Raw genomic sequence first — 14,750 nt, 5'->3', positions numbered from 1 at the left:
CTTTCCAGAAAGAGAGTTCAGTAATCCGAGAGAAGACAGTTCATAGTACAACCTCCTAATAAGTCACCCTTTATAAACAGTCTATAAACTGTAAAACATTTTTTAAACTGCTAATTAAGTATTATACTAATGCTTTATAGATCAGTTATAAGCCAATAATTAAAAAAGAAAGGTCATGGCTGTTCACTAATAGGAACATGTCATGAAAGGGGGCAACATGGCGGTGCGGTGTTAAGCACTGTTGTCTCACAGCAAGAAGGTTCCACGGTTCAAATCCAGGTCTGAATCCAGGGTGTACCCACGCCCAGAGTCAGCGGGGACTGGCTCCAGCCCCCCTGCGACCCTGAAGGATAAGTAGTATAGATAATGGATGGAATCATTATAGGAATAGTTTGGTAGTTTGACAAAGGTCACTACACATTTAGTCTGCAGTTTTAAATGTTAAAGTAAAGTTTAAATGATTAATGAGTTTCTCATTTTGTAATAAACCAACAGCAAAGGTTTGTAAGTAGATTATAAATATGCCTGTTAATAACTCATCAATGAAGGGTTCTTACAATAAACTAGTCAAAAGTCTGAATTTATAAATGTATGGATAAACAATTCATTGGACTGGTATTCCTGATGAGTTAAAGAGCTGGAAAGACTAATCTAGTGTCCTTCTGAACACAACCTGAGGTTTTTCACAATTTGGAAACCACAAATGTGTTTTTTATTTAACCTTCATTTAACCACTGAGATTAAAAAAAGAGTTTCAAGAGTGTAAGGGCACAAGTAGGCAGCAAGATTTGCAACAAAATCAGGATTAAACAGAAAAATCTACCAAAATGACACCTTAAACTAAATCTACCTAAACCATAACTAAAACCAGCCGGTCCAAAAGAGATGAGAGCTTTCTGCAGAATGTTCCAAACATCGGCTCATGACTTATTAACCATTAATACAGCCATTAAAAGGGTGTCTTATTAGAAAGTTGTCTCACTGCTCCTGTCTGAAGACATGTGATGAGAAACTGGGAAGGAAAATAGAAACGTATCGGCAAAAACAAACTGAAAAGTAAAATAACACGTGTTGGATTCAAAAACCCAACCTGTCAACCCAAAGTCATGTGTTAGTTGTTTAGGACACGCTCCCACTGGCTGATTATCAGGTGAAGAAAAGAAACACAGCTGCCTTCTGCGAGCTCGGATTGAACACCAGTCACTCTTTGCCACAACCAAACTGTAATTCCTCCCTCTTGAAATCACACTTTAGTTAGAAAAACATGCTGTGACATATTTGTTTCTGTCCATATTATGTCCTAATTGCTGTTTCTGTTTCTTGTTTGTGTCGTCCAAGACTGTCGCTGCGCCGCCGTTGACTCCACCGGTTTATTTTCTGTTTGAAAACGTCTGTCACGCGTCGCCTGCTGTGTGTTACTGTGGTAAACATCCTGATGTTGCCGCCGTGGGTCCGGTGTGTGTGTGTGTGTGTGTGTGTGTGTGTGTGTGTGTGTGTGTCGCAGCAGCAGCAGCAGCAGCAGACAGGCATGCCATTGAGGGTGTTTTCTGTTGCTCGTCTCCAGTTGGTCAGATGTTGTTTTGGAATTAAGTGCTTTTGGTGAGCTCATTGTGCTCCGTGTGAGTGCTTCCATTCACCACTGACTAACGGCACTGTTTCAGTAACAGAATGCTTCGAACTATTCAAAATATTTATCATGCAATTTTCTTAGCATTTTGGGGATTTTTGTACAAATAAAATACTTTACAATCTGCTCGTCTCGTGACTTGGCCTTGAAATACAGATGCTTTCCCTGCAGCGCGGTCAGACGCGTCTGATTTCTGCTGAAATGTGAGAACACCTACATCCAACAATGGCAGGTTACTATGGCTTTATAAAAATGGAATTCACAGGATCACATCCCGCATGGTGAGGGCAAACGAGCAAACCGAATGAGCGGCAGTAAGACACGCAGACCAGTAATATAAGATGAACTTGATGCTTCCTCTGGTGCCGCCATGACGATGACATGCATAGTGTTGAGCGAAATGTCTCATTAACCTTTCGGATGAATTGCCATGAAATTTGGTTCAGACATTCACGTTCCCTTCAGGATGAAGAGACAAAAATTCATTTGTCCATTACTTTGGTTTCTCAGCAATATCTGCAAAACTAATGACGATCCGATCAGCTTCAGCTTTACTTTGTATTTAGGGATACTTAGCGTGCTAGCTCGCTAAACTGAGGCGAACAGTAAATATGACCTATTTCATTCTCATTGTGAGCATTCTGACATGAGCCATCAGGTCACAGCATTGTTTGCAGGGCTGTGGAGTATTCAGCATACATTCAAGGAGATAGCTGCAAGTAGTGGCAATAAATGTAGTGGTTATAAAAGTTGGAGCCGTGTATCCAACCTTAGCACTTTGTGAGTACTGAAATAGTATCCAAAATATAAAAGTTTGCATTGGTCATATTCTATTTTGACCCGACACAAACATTTGTCTTTACACCCTCATGTTCTAAAGGCATGAGCGTAAACATTACTCCTCAATTACTCAACGGAGCTGAGCACAAATACAGGTACTGACTTAATATCAGTATAAGGAACAAGCAATTTTTCATTTTGGTTCTCAACTTTCCCAAAGGAATTGTTCACCGGACATTTTGAAAATCCAAAGTGGAACTAATAACATAAAGATTTTTTTTTAATGCCCGGCAGCCCATAAAACAGGCAGGAAGTCACTTGTGATATGTGGAATATGTTTAGGTCAGAATGATGAACTCCTGATAGCAAAGCAAACGATGAAAAACAAAAACCGGTCACGACTGTCATTAGCTTCTTTTTAAACACGTTGCATGGGGGAAAGTGAACTTCCTGTCTTAGAACATGATTAACTTCCCTGTTGAGACCAAAGACAGACAGTAGCAAGAGGCTTCCCAAAGACAGTGCACACGTCCTCCCATACAAGTTTATTCACAGAAAGCAGAAAATAAAAAGACACAGGTTTAAACTGAAGTTAAGACCAACCCTTAAAGCACTGACAAATGAGATAAATCATTATGTGTCAAATATTTATTCCTTTAAAACGTTTATTACTGATTAAATTCATGTAGGGAAAAATGAATAGTACATCTCTTTATCTCCAGTGTACAGCAAACCACAGCTGACGAGTGTTTCAACCATCGCACACGGGGCATGTTTAACACATGCACAGTTTGGTGTGCTAAATATGTGTGTATGTTTTATATTGAATATAAACACACAAATATATTTATATATACACAGACATATAATTAATAGAAATGATAAAGTGTGAGATTTTATACCATTCCTAGGCCATGGAGGTCGGAGCGACCTCTCAGCGTGTATCAGGATCTGCCCGGAGGATGAAAACTGAATGTTTCCAACAGAGGCTCAGCCAACACCGACCATTTATACTCTCCCAATTCAGAATAAAGAAAAAAAAAAAAACAACTTGTCAGTAATATTCATCCTACGATGCTTTAACCGCTGTGACAAACCCTGCGCATGGAGAGGCAGAGGAGCTCTGGCCCATGCACACTGGGATCCAGTGGCGCAATTCACCTCCATTTGTTTTTGCATTTACAGTTCCACAGTCTTCCGCGCTCTCGTCATTGGGTGCCAAAAAACACTGAGTGGTAACTTCAGTTGAACAGGTAGCGGCGGGTTGTGACAGAGAAGAGCGAAGGAAAACCATGACATCAGACTGAATTCAACTGTCAACCGCAAGCTGAGACAACACGGCGAACCGTAGACGGTCTAAATGCATGTCGGGCATCACCTCGGACACACCCCTGCAAAGTGTTACATGCACAGGAACCACAGTCTGCTGTGGACTGGAGGGCACCGCCATGACTACGAGGAGCCAGCTTTCAGAGCAGGAGCCTCCCCTCGTGATCCTCGAAGTACCAAACGCAGGAGGTGAGTCCGTCGCTGTGAGAGGTGCAAATACATGGGCTTCACAGTGGGGGGGGGGGGGAAGGGGAGGGGAGGGGGGGCAATGGCTGCAGAAGTACAAAGGGGAAATCGGGAGAGGGAAGGAGGGCAGCCCTGAGCGCTTCCTGAAGACTCAGCAGGGCCCCATTAGACCCTGATTCACCCTGCCTCTTGGCCAACCAGGGGTCACTATGGCAACAGTCCAATGAGAGGCGCCACTGAGTTTTTTTATATTTTTCTCTAGAATATTGGCAGTATCGTTTTAAACAAAATATGGAGGAAAAAAGGTTTAAAAACAAACTCTGAAAGCGTAGTAAGACTGCGGTGAATGGTGCTTTCAGAGCCTGATGCTCCAGGAGTGGTTCGACTGCTCTGCCGCACTTAAAAAAAAAAAACAAAAACAAAAAACCATAAAATCGAATGTTGTTGGCTCAGCACTACTGGAGGTTAGAGGGGAGAGGATGGGAAGCTTGGCAAAATATAGACAAAGAATAACAAAACATGAGAAGTCACCAGTTCTGTCCATTGGATTAGTTGCTAAAGGTCGTCTACCAATCATCATCATCATCCATGTGATTTCCCCCCCCCCATCAAGTCAAATAAAACAAAATCTAGCAGTCCACGATCTCTTGGCGTGAGCCGTGGTAATGCAGGCGTCTGAATTGTTGAAACTGTGGAGAGGTGGTGAGACCTCCACACCTACTCAGGTTTTTGAACTCAGGTTCAAAAAAAAAAAAAAGAAAAAAAAAAAAAAAAAAACTCCCAAACAACCCCCACCCAACCCAACCACCCCACCCAAAAAAATTAAACTAGAAGGAAACAAATAAATCCAGAAAAGGGTGAGCTCTCCTTCTCCTCAGGCACAGAGTCTGCCTCGACTCTGAATGTCCCGTGTGCAGTGGAATGAGAAGGATAGATGAGATACTGATGGGGGGTTATGTGGATATAAATCTGAGCATTGTGGCGGTCAGTTGTCAGCTTGCAGATCCTTTAAGAAAGGAGGACCTCAGGTCAATCGTCCCCATCTGCTGAATTCCAAATAAAACTTGATCTGACTTCTAATAAAATCTGTACATTTTTGTAAGTCTTTGATTAGTTTGTCCAAGGCGGACATTTTTTCCATTTATTTTTTATTTTTTAATCTTTCAAAGTATATTTATTAAATCTTTTCTCTTTAATTTATATGCTCTGAGTCCCATCTTGTGTGTGTGTGTGCGTGTGTGAAGAAAAAAATGCTGTCGGCCTTTTCGTGGATGGCTTTGACTTTGCTAGCAGCACTTTTTCTTCCGTTTACTGTTCCGGGTGAGTTTGACCACGTCGTTCTGTTGCTGCTGCTGCTGCTTGGCTAGGACCTCCTTCTTTGCTCTTAGCACTAGCTCTGTGATGCAGTTGAACATCTGCAAGAAAAAGCACAAAACCGGTGAAGTGCGGCGAGCGCAGCCGTCAGCCGGCCGAACCAGCCACAAACGGCAGTTTGTGAAAGGTATGCATGAAGACTGGTGAGAGGGGAAAACGGTTAGCCTGGCTCTGTCCAAAGAGAAAATAATGTAGCTTCTAAACTAACTCATTAATACAATATAGCTTTTTTAATATGTCTATTTTTTAGCAGAGAGCAGTGACTCTCTGCTGGTCGCCATGACAAACAAGATAAAACATCTTAAATAATGAGCTTTTAATTGATGCTGGTAGGTGATTTTTTTTTAGTATTGGACAGAGCCATGCTAGGTGTGTCCCTTTGTTTCTAGTCTTTATGTTAAGATAAGCTAAATTAGCTATGTGAAGGTTTCAAGGAGGCTTTGGGAAATTGTGATTTTCACATTTTTCTCATAGACTGCATGTAAACCATATAACAATTAATCCATTAATCAATCTATTAATCGAGACAATAATCAGCACATAATGAAAATAACTGTTAGTTGATACAATAAGCACATTCAGCCCACTGAGACAGTCTGTACTGTGCTGTCTAAGTCGAGCTTTGAGCTGAGCCACTCTGCATACTAGGCATGTCTCACAAACACTCATCAGTCTGCTCTCAGTCAGGAGCCAAAAGAGACAAAAGAAAAAAAGAGCTACCTCTTCAACATTGATGTTCTCTTTTGCACTCGTCTCAAACAGGTTGATTCCCATCTGCTCTGCAAACTTCTGCGCGTCGGTCGTCTCGACAACTTTGGAGTTGGGGTCATCGTTTTTGTTTCCCACTAAAAACAGAAAATATTGCCAAGGTGAGTCGGGTTTATCTGGTCGGCCCGGCAACCTCCCGCCGCCCTCCATCTGATCCACATGGTGAGCATGGTATCGTTATGGCCAGTCCATGCCTGGCACAGAAGTGCAATAACAAAGCGCCACTCTGGTTCAGATCAGGCTTCTCCATCGTTCCCCATGTGAGCGTCGAAGTCCACCAGTAGAACCGTGGAGTCCACAGACTGAACCCCCTCCAGGATGCCATCCAGAGACCCCACGATACACGATGCATTAGCATACACAAACAGTCAGAGCCATGGAGGCGGCCCTTTCCTTCACTGGGGAGAACTCCAACACAGAGGCGCTCAGCCGGGGGCTTGGAAGTACAGTGGTCCCTCCTTTATTGCGGGGGTTACGTTCTAAAAATAACCCACAATAGGCGAAATACGCGAAGTAGTCAGCTTTATTTTTTACAATTATTATATATATATTAAGGCTGTAAAACCCCTCACCATACAGTTTATATACTTTTCTCAGACAGGCATTAACATTTTCTCACATTTATCTCTTGTTTGACTTGTTTGTTTGTCTTGCAAACAGGCAGCACTTAAAAGTCACACTGCTAGCGATTGAACATTTATGGAAATTTGGCAAGCCGAACGCATTCTGTCCTGTACAGAGACGCGGCACGGAGGAGATTGATTGACATTGGTCTACAGTCCCTTAGCCAATCAGGGCGCAGAACACAATGCGCGTTCATACACTGTAAAAAAAAAAAGGATGCAAAATTGCACTAAAAAAATCCGCGAAACAGCGAGGCCGTGAAAGGTGAACCGCGTTATAGCGAGGGACTACTGTATCCCCACAGCTGCCCTGCGCCTCTCACGTTGGGCAACTCCAGAAAAGGAGAGAGTCCAGCCCAGCCCAGAGCCGGCCTGCGATGCCCAGGGTCTGGGTCATTTAGACCCTGAATATTTTCTGTATTCTCAATACAAACTGGAAAAAACAGGAGCAATCGATCGACTTTAGTCAAGAGGAACAGAATACAAAAAAATAAAGAATATAAAACCATAAAGAATATATCACAGCAAAAAGCAACACTGTTTCTGCAAATTAATCCTGAGAGGAATGCTGGCAGAATGAGTTAATATATCAGTTTAACCACTCATTCACTCTCATGCCACTCTGATGTGGCGGCTGCACATTGTAGAGCTCTTAAACTCTTAAACAACAGATTTTATACTATGAGTGCATATAGGTCAGACACTGTGCAATAATGAGGAATATGTGGAGTTTTTGGCCAAATCAAGGTGAAACGAATTCCACTGATTGAATATTTCCAGTGATAAATACCAACAGACTAATCAGTTTTCCAGTCTGTTCCATTAGCTGCAATATTAGCAGAGTGATATTGTTAGTGTGTGTGTGTGTGTATGGGGTAATATTACAGATTTTCTGCAAATGAATGCAGCCTATAGGTTCCTGTGACAATGAGATGCTAGAGATTCCACTACTGTAACTGCACGGCTTCATTCCGTACTTTGTCTATATCATATTATACCTCACCTGAGAATCTACATCACTCGAAGAGAAGATCTTCAGGGGAAACTATTTACAGCTGATTCAAGCCCAAACTCTTCACATCAATTTGCAGCACGAGTTACCACAGTGATCTAGCCGGGTTAAAGCCACCTTCGTGACACTGGAAACACTGGCTTTAGGCCCAAAAATAACCCGAAAGTCTTGAGTGAAAACAAAGTTAGGAACAATTCTATAAAATAGGTGTGTGCTAGATTCAAGGGTAGAGTCTACTTTCAGGATCTGGGTGCCAAGGTGTCAACGGTGACTGGACACACTCACCTAATATTCGGCACACATCATCACAGTTCTGGTTGATTTCATGCAGCCACCGCTTGACGTTGACAAAGGACTCGGCGCTCGTGACGTCGTATACCACTATGACCCCATGTGTTCCTCTGTAGTATCTGAACATGCAGGGGGAGAGAGACACAGTCAGCCTTCGATGGTATGAGTCACATCCCAGGAATGACAGAATACATCCTCACGCTATGTGCGCAAGAACAGGTGAACACCATGTTACAATTGCAAATGCATGAAAACTACTTAAAACAGGTAAAAGTAACACACATTGATGATCAAATCAGAATGTGACAACCGGACAGTTCAACTGTAAACATGCTTCAAACAATGCACCAGGCCGCAGAAAGGGAGCTTCCCCAGTGTAGCTGCACCCGCCAACCCAACACAAAGAACCTTTTGTCAGCTCACTGTGTGTGTGTGTGTGTGTGTGTGTGTGTGTGTGTGTGTGTGTGTGTGTGTGTGTGTGTGTGTGTGTGTGTGTGTGTGTGTATCAGTGTTTTTGCCTGCCGTGACAGTGTGGGGATACAGTGTTGTCTGAGCTTGCCCCCAATGTCCAGCAGTAATGGGCCACCAGACAGCAGGACTGTGTGTGTGCCTCCTCAGTGCATGAACACAGAACCATGAACTACCAAACACACACACACACACACACACACACACACACACACACACACACACACACAGGCACACACAGGCACACACAGGCACACACACACACACACACACACACACACACGGGGCCCAGCCTGCAGTCACCTTTTCTGCACTGCACAAACAGGATAATAAAATGTTAATAAACTGGACTTGTCCCTCAGAAATCACCAGTCAGGGGGCACCCAGGTGCCTTGGGATTGAAGGTGCTGGCCCTGTCTGTGGATCAAGTCCAACTGGAGATATCTGATGCATGTCATTGTCCACCAACTGTTAATTATCCACATTTCTTGGAATAAAATAAAGACATCATTATGTGTTCTTCTATATACTTGGTGTAAACATTTTTTTCAAATCAGTTTCGCAATGAATATTTATAATTAATATCTTATCAGAGGATAAGCATGAACCCACTAGAAGGGGGATAAGACAGATTGCTAGAGATGAAGACTTCATAGCTGCATTTATGTTATTGTGGGATTTTAAAGGTCTTGATTCGGGCCTGAGGCTGATGGCAGAGGTGGGTCAGCCGCAGGCTCACAGCCTGGGGGGGGTGTGTGTGTGTGACACGGCACTGATGCTAGGCTAGTCCGCCTGAGAGGACCGAGAAGATCTCTGCCTGGAATCCATCTCCACAGTGAAATTTATTTAGGACTTAATGAGGCACCATGCCACTCCAACTTCAGCAGAATGAACAATCAGCCTAAATAGGCCGCCTGCTCAGTAGAGGGATTCCTGCAGAACAACTGTCAGCCATGCTTCCAAACAGGAACGGCCATATTCCTCAGGGGCCGAAGCGACGGCACTGCAATTCTACCACTCTTGGTGAATTTGGTTTCGTGATCTTCCTTACTGCAACGGTGCTATTACATAATAACGACTATCAAACGTGTCGCCCTACTGGCCCTGTTCAAGACAAAACTCGCATAGTCGATCACGATCAAGTGTGGCCTTCTGTCTGTTTCAGTCAAAGTCACAAAGAGGTCGGTTGGCAAGACGACTGCAATTTGAGCTGTGGGTCACATCCAGTGCTGTTCCTATCAGAGCAGCTTCCTATCTCATCATACGGGGAGAGCGGCCACATACATTGTACAACTCTTATTGCTCATTAAATGTCAATTCTGTACCATAATGTCAAGCCAGTCCATGTACACTGCATAGTCACTGAATGCCAAGTTCATATTTCAGCAGGGCTTGAGTACGAAAGCTAGTATTAGTGCGAGATACTGAACACATAAGTAATTGGTTATCAGACAGTGAAGGAACACTCGAGTGAAGAGTACAGCCAACAGCAACAGAAAGAATCCTGCTGCCGTTTAATCACTGGGGTGCAGCGTGCAGAGAGGCTGCTTTAAAGCTGCTAAAAATAAATATTTTCATATCAGCGACGGATCGAACGACTGTGTGTAATGTGAAAAGGGTCGCACAAGCGCAGAGAATTATCACCTAAACTCTGCAACCTATGGACCTTTTTAGTGTCTTTCAGCTCATTGTTAAGCAACGTTACTGTTTGGATTCACTCTCGTGCATCTCATCAGTGTGGTATTCAGAGAAAAGGCTCCAAAACACACTAATAGCAGCCAGACACAGTCAGAGGCCAGCTGGTGAACATAGAGGAGCATTTAGCAGCAGCAAAGAGACTCCCCTCTTTCCCTCAGGAGTTGGTAGAGATCAAACGCAGAGCTAAAAGGACATGTGAATGCCGGTCTTATTCGTCTTGTTTTAAAAAGTATGTTTCCCTCCGTTTTCACCAGCCCCCGTCAGTATGTCCGTCAGGAGCAGTGGATTGATACGGGGCTCTGAGGCGGAGCCAGGTCTGTGTAAGGATGTGGGCACAAACGGTCTCTGATTTTTCATTATTCGGATAAGTCCCATATTCGAATAATCTTTGAATAGTTCACAGTGACTATCGAAGAGTATTTTTGCTTAATTCAGACACAGTGACGCTCTACAGACCTCACGGTTAACCGTTTTCGTTGGAACTACTTTCTGCCAAAGAAATAGATCTCGTGTAAACTTTATTATTCACACAACGATGATGAATAATTCTAATTATATCATTAGAAAACCTCTATAGTCATTAATATTACCACTATTGTCATTGTTAGTAGTAGGGATCATGACACCATAGTAAACACACATCCACTATAGATACAAGTTAACCCTTTAACGCCAAGTGTATCATATTCGATACATATATTTTTTTGTATTCTATCTGTGTTTTATATGTTTAAGATAAAGTGTGAGCAATAAATGTAAGCAACAAAAATGACAGATGTAGCAAAAAATTATACATTACATTTTTTTAAACTTAAAAAAAAAAAAAAAACATGGTTCAGGCATTAAAGGGTTAATGATGATTATAGTCCACTAAAAATGAATAAAACTTTTTTTAATACTTCAAGATCGCTTTTATTTTGCATTAAAGTTTGAGTCAAGATCGCTGATATTTAGCCAGACAGCATGTGCCAGAGTTATTGTCACTCTCACTCCCCAATTTCTCTCTCTGATTTGTGTCGAGATTAAGAACAAATATATACTGAACAAATATTAAAAAAACTATTTGTCTTGCAACATAATACAATAATAATGTGGGTTCAACAATTCAGAGCTGCATGGATGATTTACAACACTGGACAGCACTGTGACACACACGACAAGCAAAAGAGGGTTAAGACGCTCGGCCTTTGCCGTCATGTAGCTCTGCAGTCTGTGACCAGAAGCCTCCCTCTCACATCTGTAATTAGGATCTGTGGGAAATTCCACCCAGTTTCATAGAGCAGCAACAACTCATTCTGATGACTGCTTCCTCAAATAATAACTAATCTGTGAACCGCAGAGAGCCTTTTCTGATTTCAGATTCAACTGCTGAAATGGAATGATGAGCTTCACCTGGCCCATAGGAAAAAAAAACAACATTAAAATAAAAGCCCATACAAATGTGTGTGTGTGTGTGTGTGTGGGGGTGTACTTACGTGGAAGTGATGGTGCGGAAGCGCTCTTGCCCTGCTGTATCCCAGATTTGTAGCTTCACCTTCTCCCCGTTGATCTCCACCGTCCGGATCTTAAAATCCACGCCGATTGTGGTGATATAGCTACCTGCAAAAAATGCACACCGACATAAAATCAGTTAATTAGCTGCAACAGCAAAATACAAAGTCTTGAAATGATGCTACAGTATCTAGGGTGGAACCACTCACCTGAAAATGTGTTGTCTGCAAATCGCAGGAGGAGACTGCTCTTCCCCACTCCTGAAAGGGAAAGACAAGCACAGAGGGAGGTTTACAGTAAAAGAAAAAAAATATATATAACAACTGTTTGCAACAAATATGCTGAGTTTTTGCAAGGTTTTGTGCACCACAAAAAATCAAGTCAAGTGTCTGTGGAGTTTTAGCATCTCATATCATATTCTAGTTACCCAGAGTATTACAATACGACGACTGCAAACCAAAAATGTCAATCTGAACAGCTGATGGAATCTTTTGTACCTAAAGGTTTAGTACCTCAAGGTACAAAGTAGAACGTGCTGCCCAGTGAAGGATCTTAGGTAAGCAAGGCTGCAGTCTGTACGTTCATTTAAACCGTTTTGGTGATGCTTGTACAAACAGATGCTTTATCAATGCAACAGCAGAACAAACGAGGCTTGCTTCTGAGTCACAGAGGCAGGACATCAAACGGAACAAAATATCTAAGATCCTAAAATTATCGTGGATAATAAATAGGTTTTTTAAGAAAAAATAACAGTCACACCTACGACTGGTGAGGAGTAGGCAGAGCAAGAAGGGGAAGGGGAATTAGAATAAAAAGAAAGATGGGTGAGCGTGATCAGTACTTTTCAACAGATCAGTCGTCAGGTTGCAGTTGGATCATAGGAAGGGACCCTGCTGCCCAGCCTGGGGTGAGACCGTGCTGATAGTTAGCCTACCTATTGTGTTAATGTCATCCCATGTTTGATTGGTCCCAACAGAAAAGCTCTCAGGTTCCTGTGGGCTCCACATTACAGAGTTTTGCTAAAACAAATAGTAACCAAAGCTTCAAAGCAGAAGACGGACATCATCTTTTTCTTCTTCGGAAGCTATATTTCATGTCTTCCTGCTGTCAGGCAAAAAAATCCCTACCGTAGAATTTAAAATGCTCTAGGTGTCGTTGATGAAACCGTTTGTGCCGTCTCCATCTTCAACTTGTGAACTTTTTGTTTGTTTCACAACTGAGCTGGTGTAAAACCATTCCCTATGTGCAGATATGTCATGTGCATAGGGCAGAGAGGAACAGGGGCTTTCATCAGTGATGAAAGTCAGCCTCGGTGCAGCTTGGAGATCCAGTACGTGGAATGTCCGATTCTCAGAGGCAGATCTGTCTACATGTAGCGGAGGAGTAGAGGTCAGAGCACCTCTCAAAAATAATCTCTATGCAGTACCACAGACAGTTGTACTTCCACCCTGCAGCTGAAGAGACACTGGCCTCTATGTGGAAGTGGCAGTGAAGGGCTTGCTGTGCTGCCTTGTCCGTGACTGCGAGCAGACAGTACTGTATGGCTTCTGTTTATTTATCCCCTTTCTTTTTCTATCTATCCATCTATTTTGTTAATCCCGAAGAGGCATTGAAGGCGAAAAGGGCAAAGCAAGAATTTCACTGTGGGTCCAACTTGTTTTTATCTGCACATATGACAATAAAACGATTGAATCCTTGAACTGATGGGGTAGTGCCAGGATCAGAGCTGTCACTGAATGTAAGCATCACCACCCACGAGGCAGCCCTGCAGGCTCAGGCCATTCTATTGTAGAGGAGAGGAGCAATATTTAAAAAAAAAAGGCATGTTTTCACCTTAATGGAAGGTTACAAGAGCAATCCTGACCAGCTGATTTACACTGGGCATCTACCTGTGACTGCGACATTGTTTGACATTATAAAGAAGCTAAACACAGCTAGTGTAAGTGTAATCAGTAGCTTGGGTGACACATGCACTTAATTAAGTGACACTGGTTCATGCTAACTACTTAGTTAATCTCACTCCACCATACAGTGACTAGCTGCAAGCAAACCGAGACTGCAGTGCAGCTCTCCTCCACTAAGTAGCTAGCACTATCGTGCTAGGCAGCTAAATAAGAAAATGCCTCTCTCAATAACGTTACGAAACTTGATTAACTTCACAGCGTGCAGCCAACATAAGAGGCCATATTTATCTTATGTGGAGAGCCCTCAGCTTCTCTGGTTACTAGCTTCTCAGCTAACAGTTAGCCAAGCCTGAAAGAGTAACGTTAGCGTAACTTCCAACTGGCTAACAGAGCTAACAGGAGATACAAAAGAGAGACAAAATTAGAGAAGAATGAGAGCCCCCGGACGGTTATTTGGGTTACAGCGTGTGTTTTGTTTAGAGCTAAAACAAATGGCTCGTCTAATACGAGAACAGGGCAAGAAAATGTCCCAGAAACAACCCCTGAAGATCTAAAGGCGATATCCGGCCTGAACGGCTGACATGCCCAGCCCGGACACACAACCTCCGCCCTGTCACCGCCACAGAAATATGGCGGATGTGTACATTTCACATCACATTTCCATGCAGAAAATTAAAGATAATGAGCTGGAAACGCATCATACAAGTATACTACTGGCCCTGAGCTGTACTTCTTCTTCTCCCATTGTAAAAAAACACGACAAGGCCCACTTCCCGTCCCGCATCCCCGGCGTCCGCTTACCACTGTCACCGATGATGAGCAGCTTGAAGAGGTAATCGTAGTCCCTGGCCATGCCGGTAGCTGGTGGCTCACCCCCGTCTTGTGCCGCTTCTTTGCTTGTTTTGCTGTCCGACCCCTCGGCTCAAGAAAAAAAAATCACCAGCCCCCCGGATCCCCCGATGTGAAAGAAAACTACCACTATCTGTAATATAAACTGTTAGCCCCCGAGTCGGCGGCGTTTTCTCGGGGTTTCGCGGCGTCAGCAATCCTCTCCCTCCGCTGCAAACAGCCGGAAACTCCGCTTCCTTCTCTGGTAGAACTGCACCCAACTCTGACCCGGCCTCACTGCGCAGGCTCGTGCTACAGCACCACCGTCCTATCCCATTGATGATCACTTGACTCATGCTGCACACACGTAC

The 14,750-nt window shown here is 43.2% G+C and overlaps 1 protein-coding gene across 1 annotated transcript; it reads right to left on the bottom strand.

Moving 5' to 3' along the window:
- Positions 1-3,040: 3,040 nt before the first annotated feature.
- On the bottom strand, positions 3,041-14,666 carry rab35b (RAB35, member RAS oncogene family b). Its single transcript, XM_070833648.1, has 6 exons — positions 14,353-14,666; positions 11,857-11,907; positions 11,632-11,755; positions 7,985-8,109; positions 6,017-6,141; positions 3,041-5,337 (listed from the first exon to the last, which is right to left on the bottom strand). The coding sequence occupies exons 1-6, from the start codon at positions 14,402-14,404 to the stop codon at positions 5,209-5,211; spliced, it is 606 nt and encodes a 201-aa protein (XP_070689749.1). The 5' UTR covers positions 14,405-14,666; the 3' UTR covers positions 3,041-5,208.
- Between the last annotated feature and the right edge of the window lie 84 nt (positions 14,667-14,750).

This window comes from Pempheris klunzingeri, chromosome 7 (genome assembly GCF_042242105.1).
Source record: "Pempheris klunzingeri isolate RE-2024b chromosome 7, fPemKlu1.hap1, whole genome shotgun sequence".
Taxonomy (NCBI): domain Eukaryota; kingdom Metazoa; phylum Chordata; class Actinopteri; order Acropomatiformes; family Pempheridae; genus Pempheris; species Pempheris klunzingeri.
This window is presented reverse-complemented; position numbering and strand designations above follow the sequence as displayed.

Excerpts from the sequence above, each read along its gene's own strand:
- rab35b (XM_070833648.1), bottom strand. The coding sequence starts at position 14,404 with ATGGCCAGGGACTACGATTACCTCTTCAAGCTGCTCATCATCGGTGAC. Across the intron at positions 6,142-7,984 it reads TGATGTGTGCCGAATATTAG|TGGGAAACAAAAACGATGAC; the intron begins GTGAGTGTGTCC and ends TTCTGTTTTTAG. Across the intron at positions 5,338-6,016 it reads AGAACATCAATGTTGAAGAG|ATGTTCAACTGCATCACAGA; the intron begins GTAGCTCTTTTT and ends TTTTTCTTGCAG.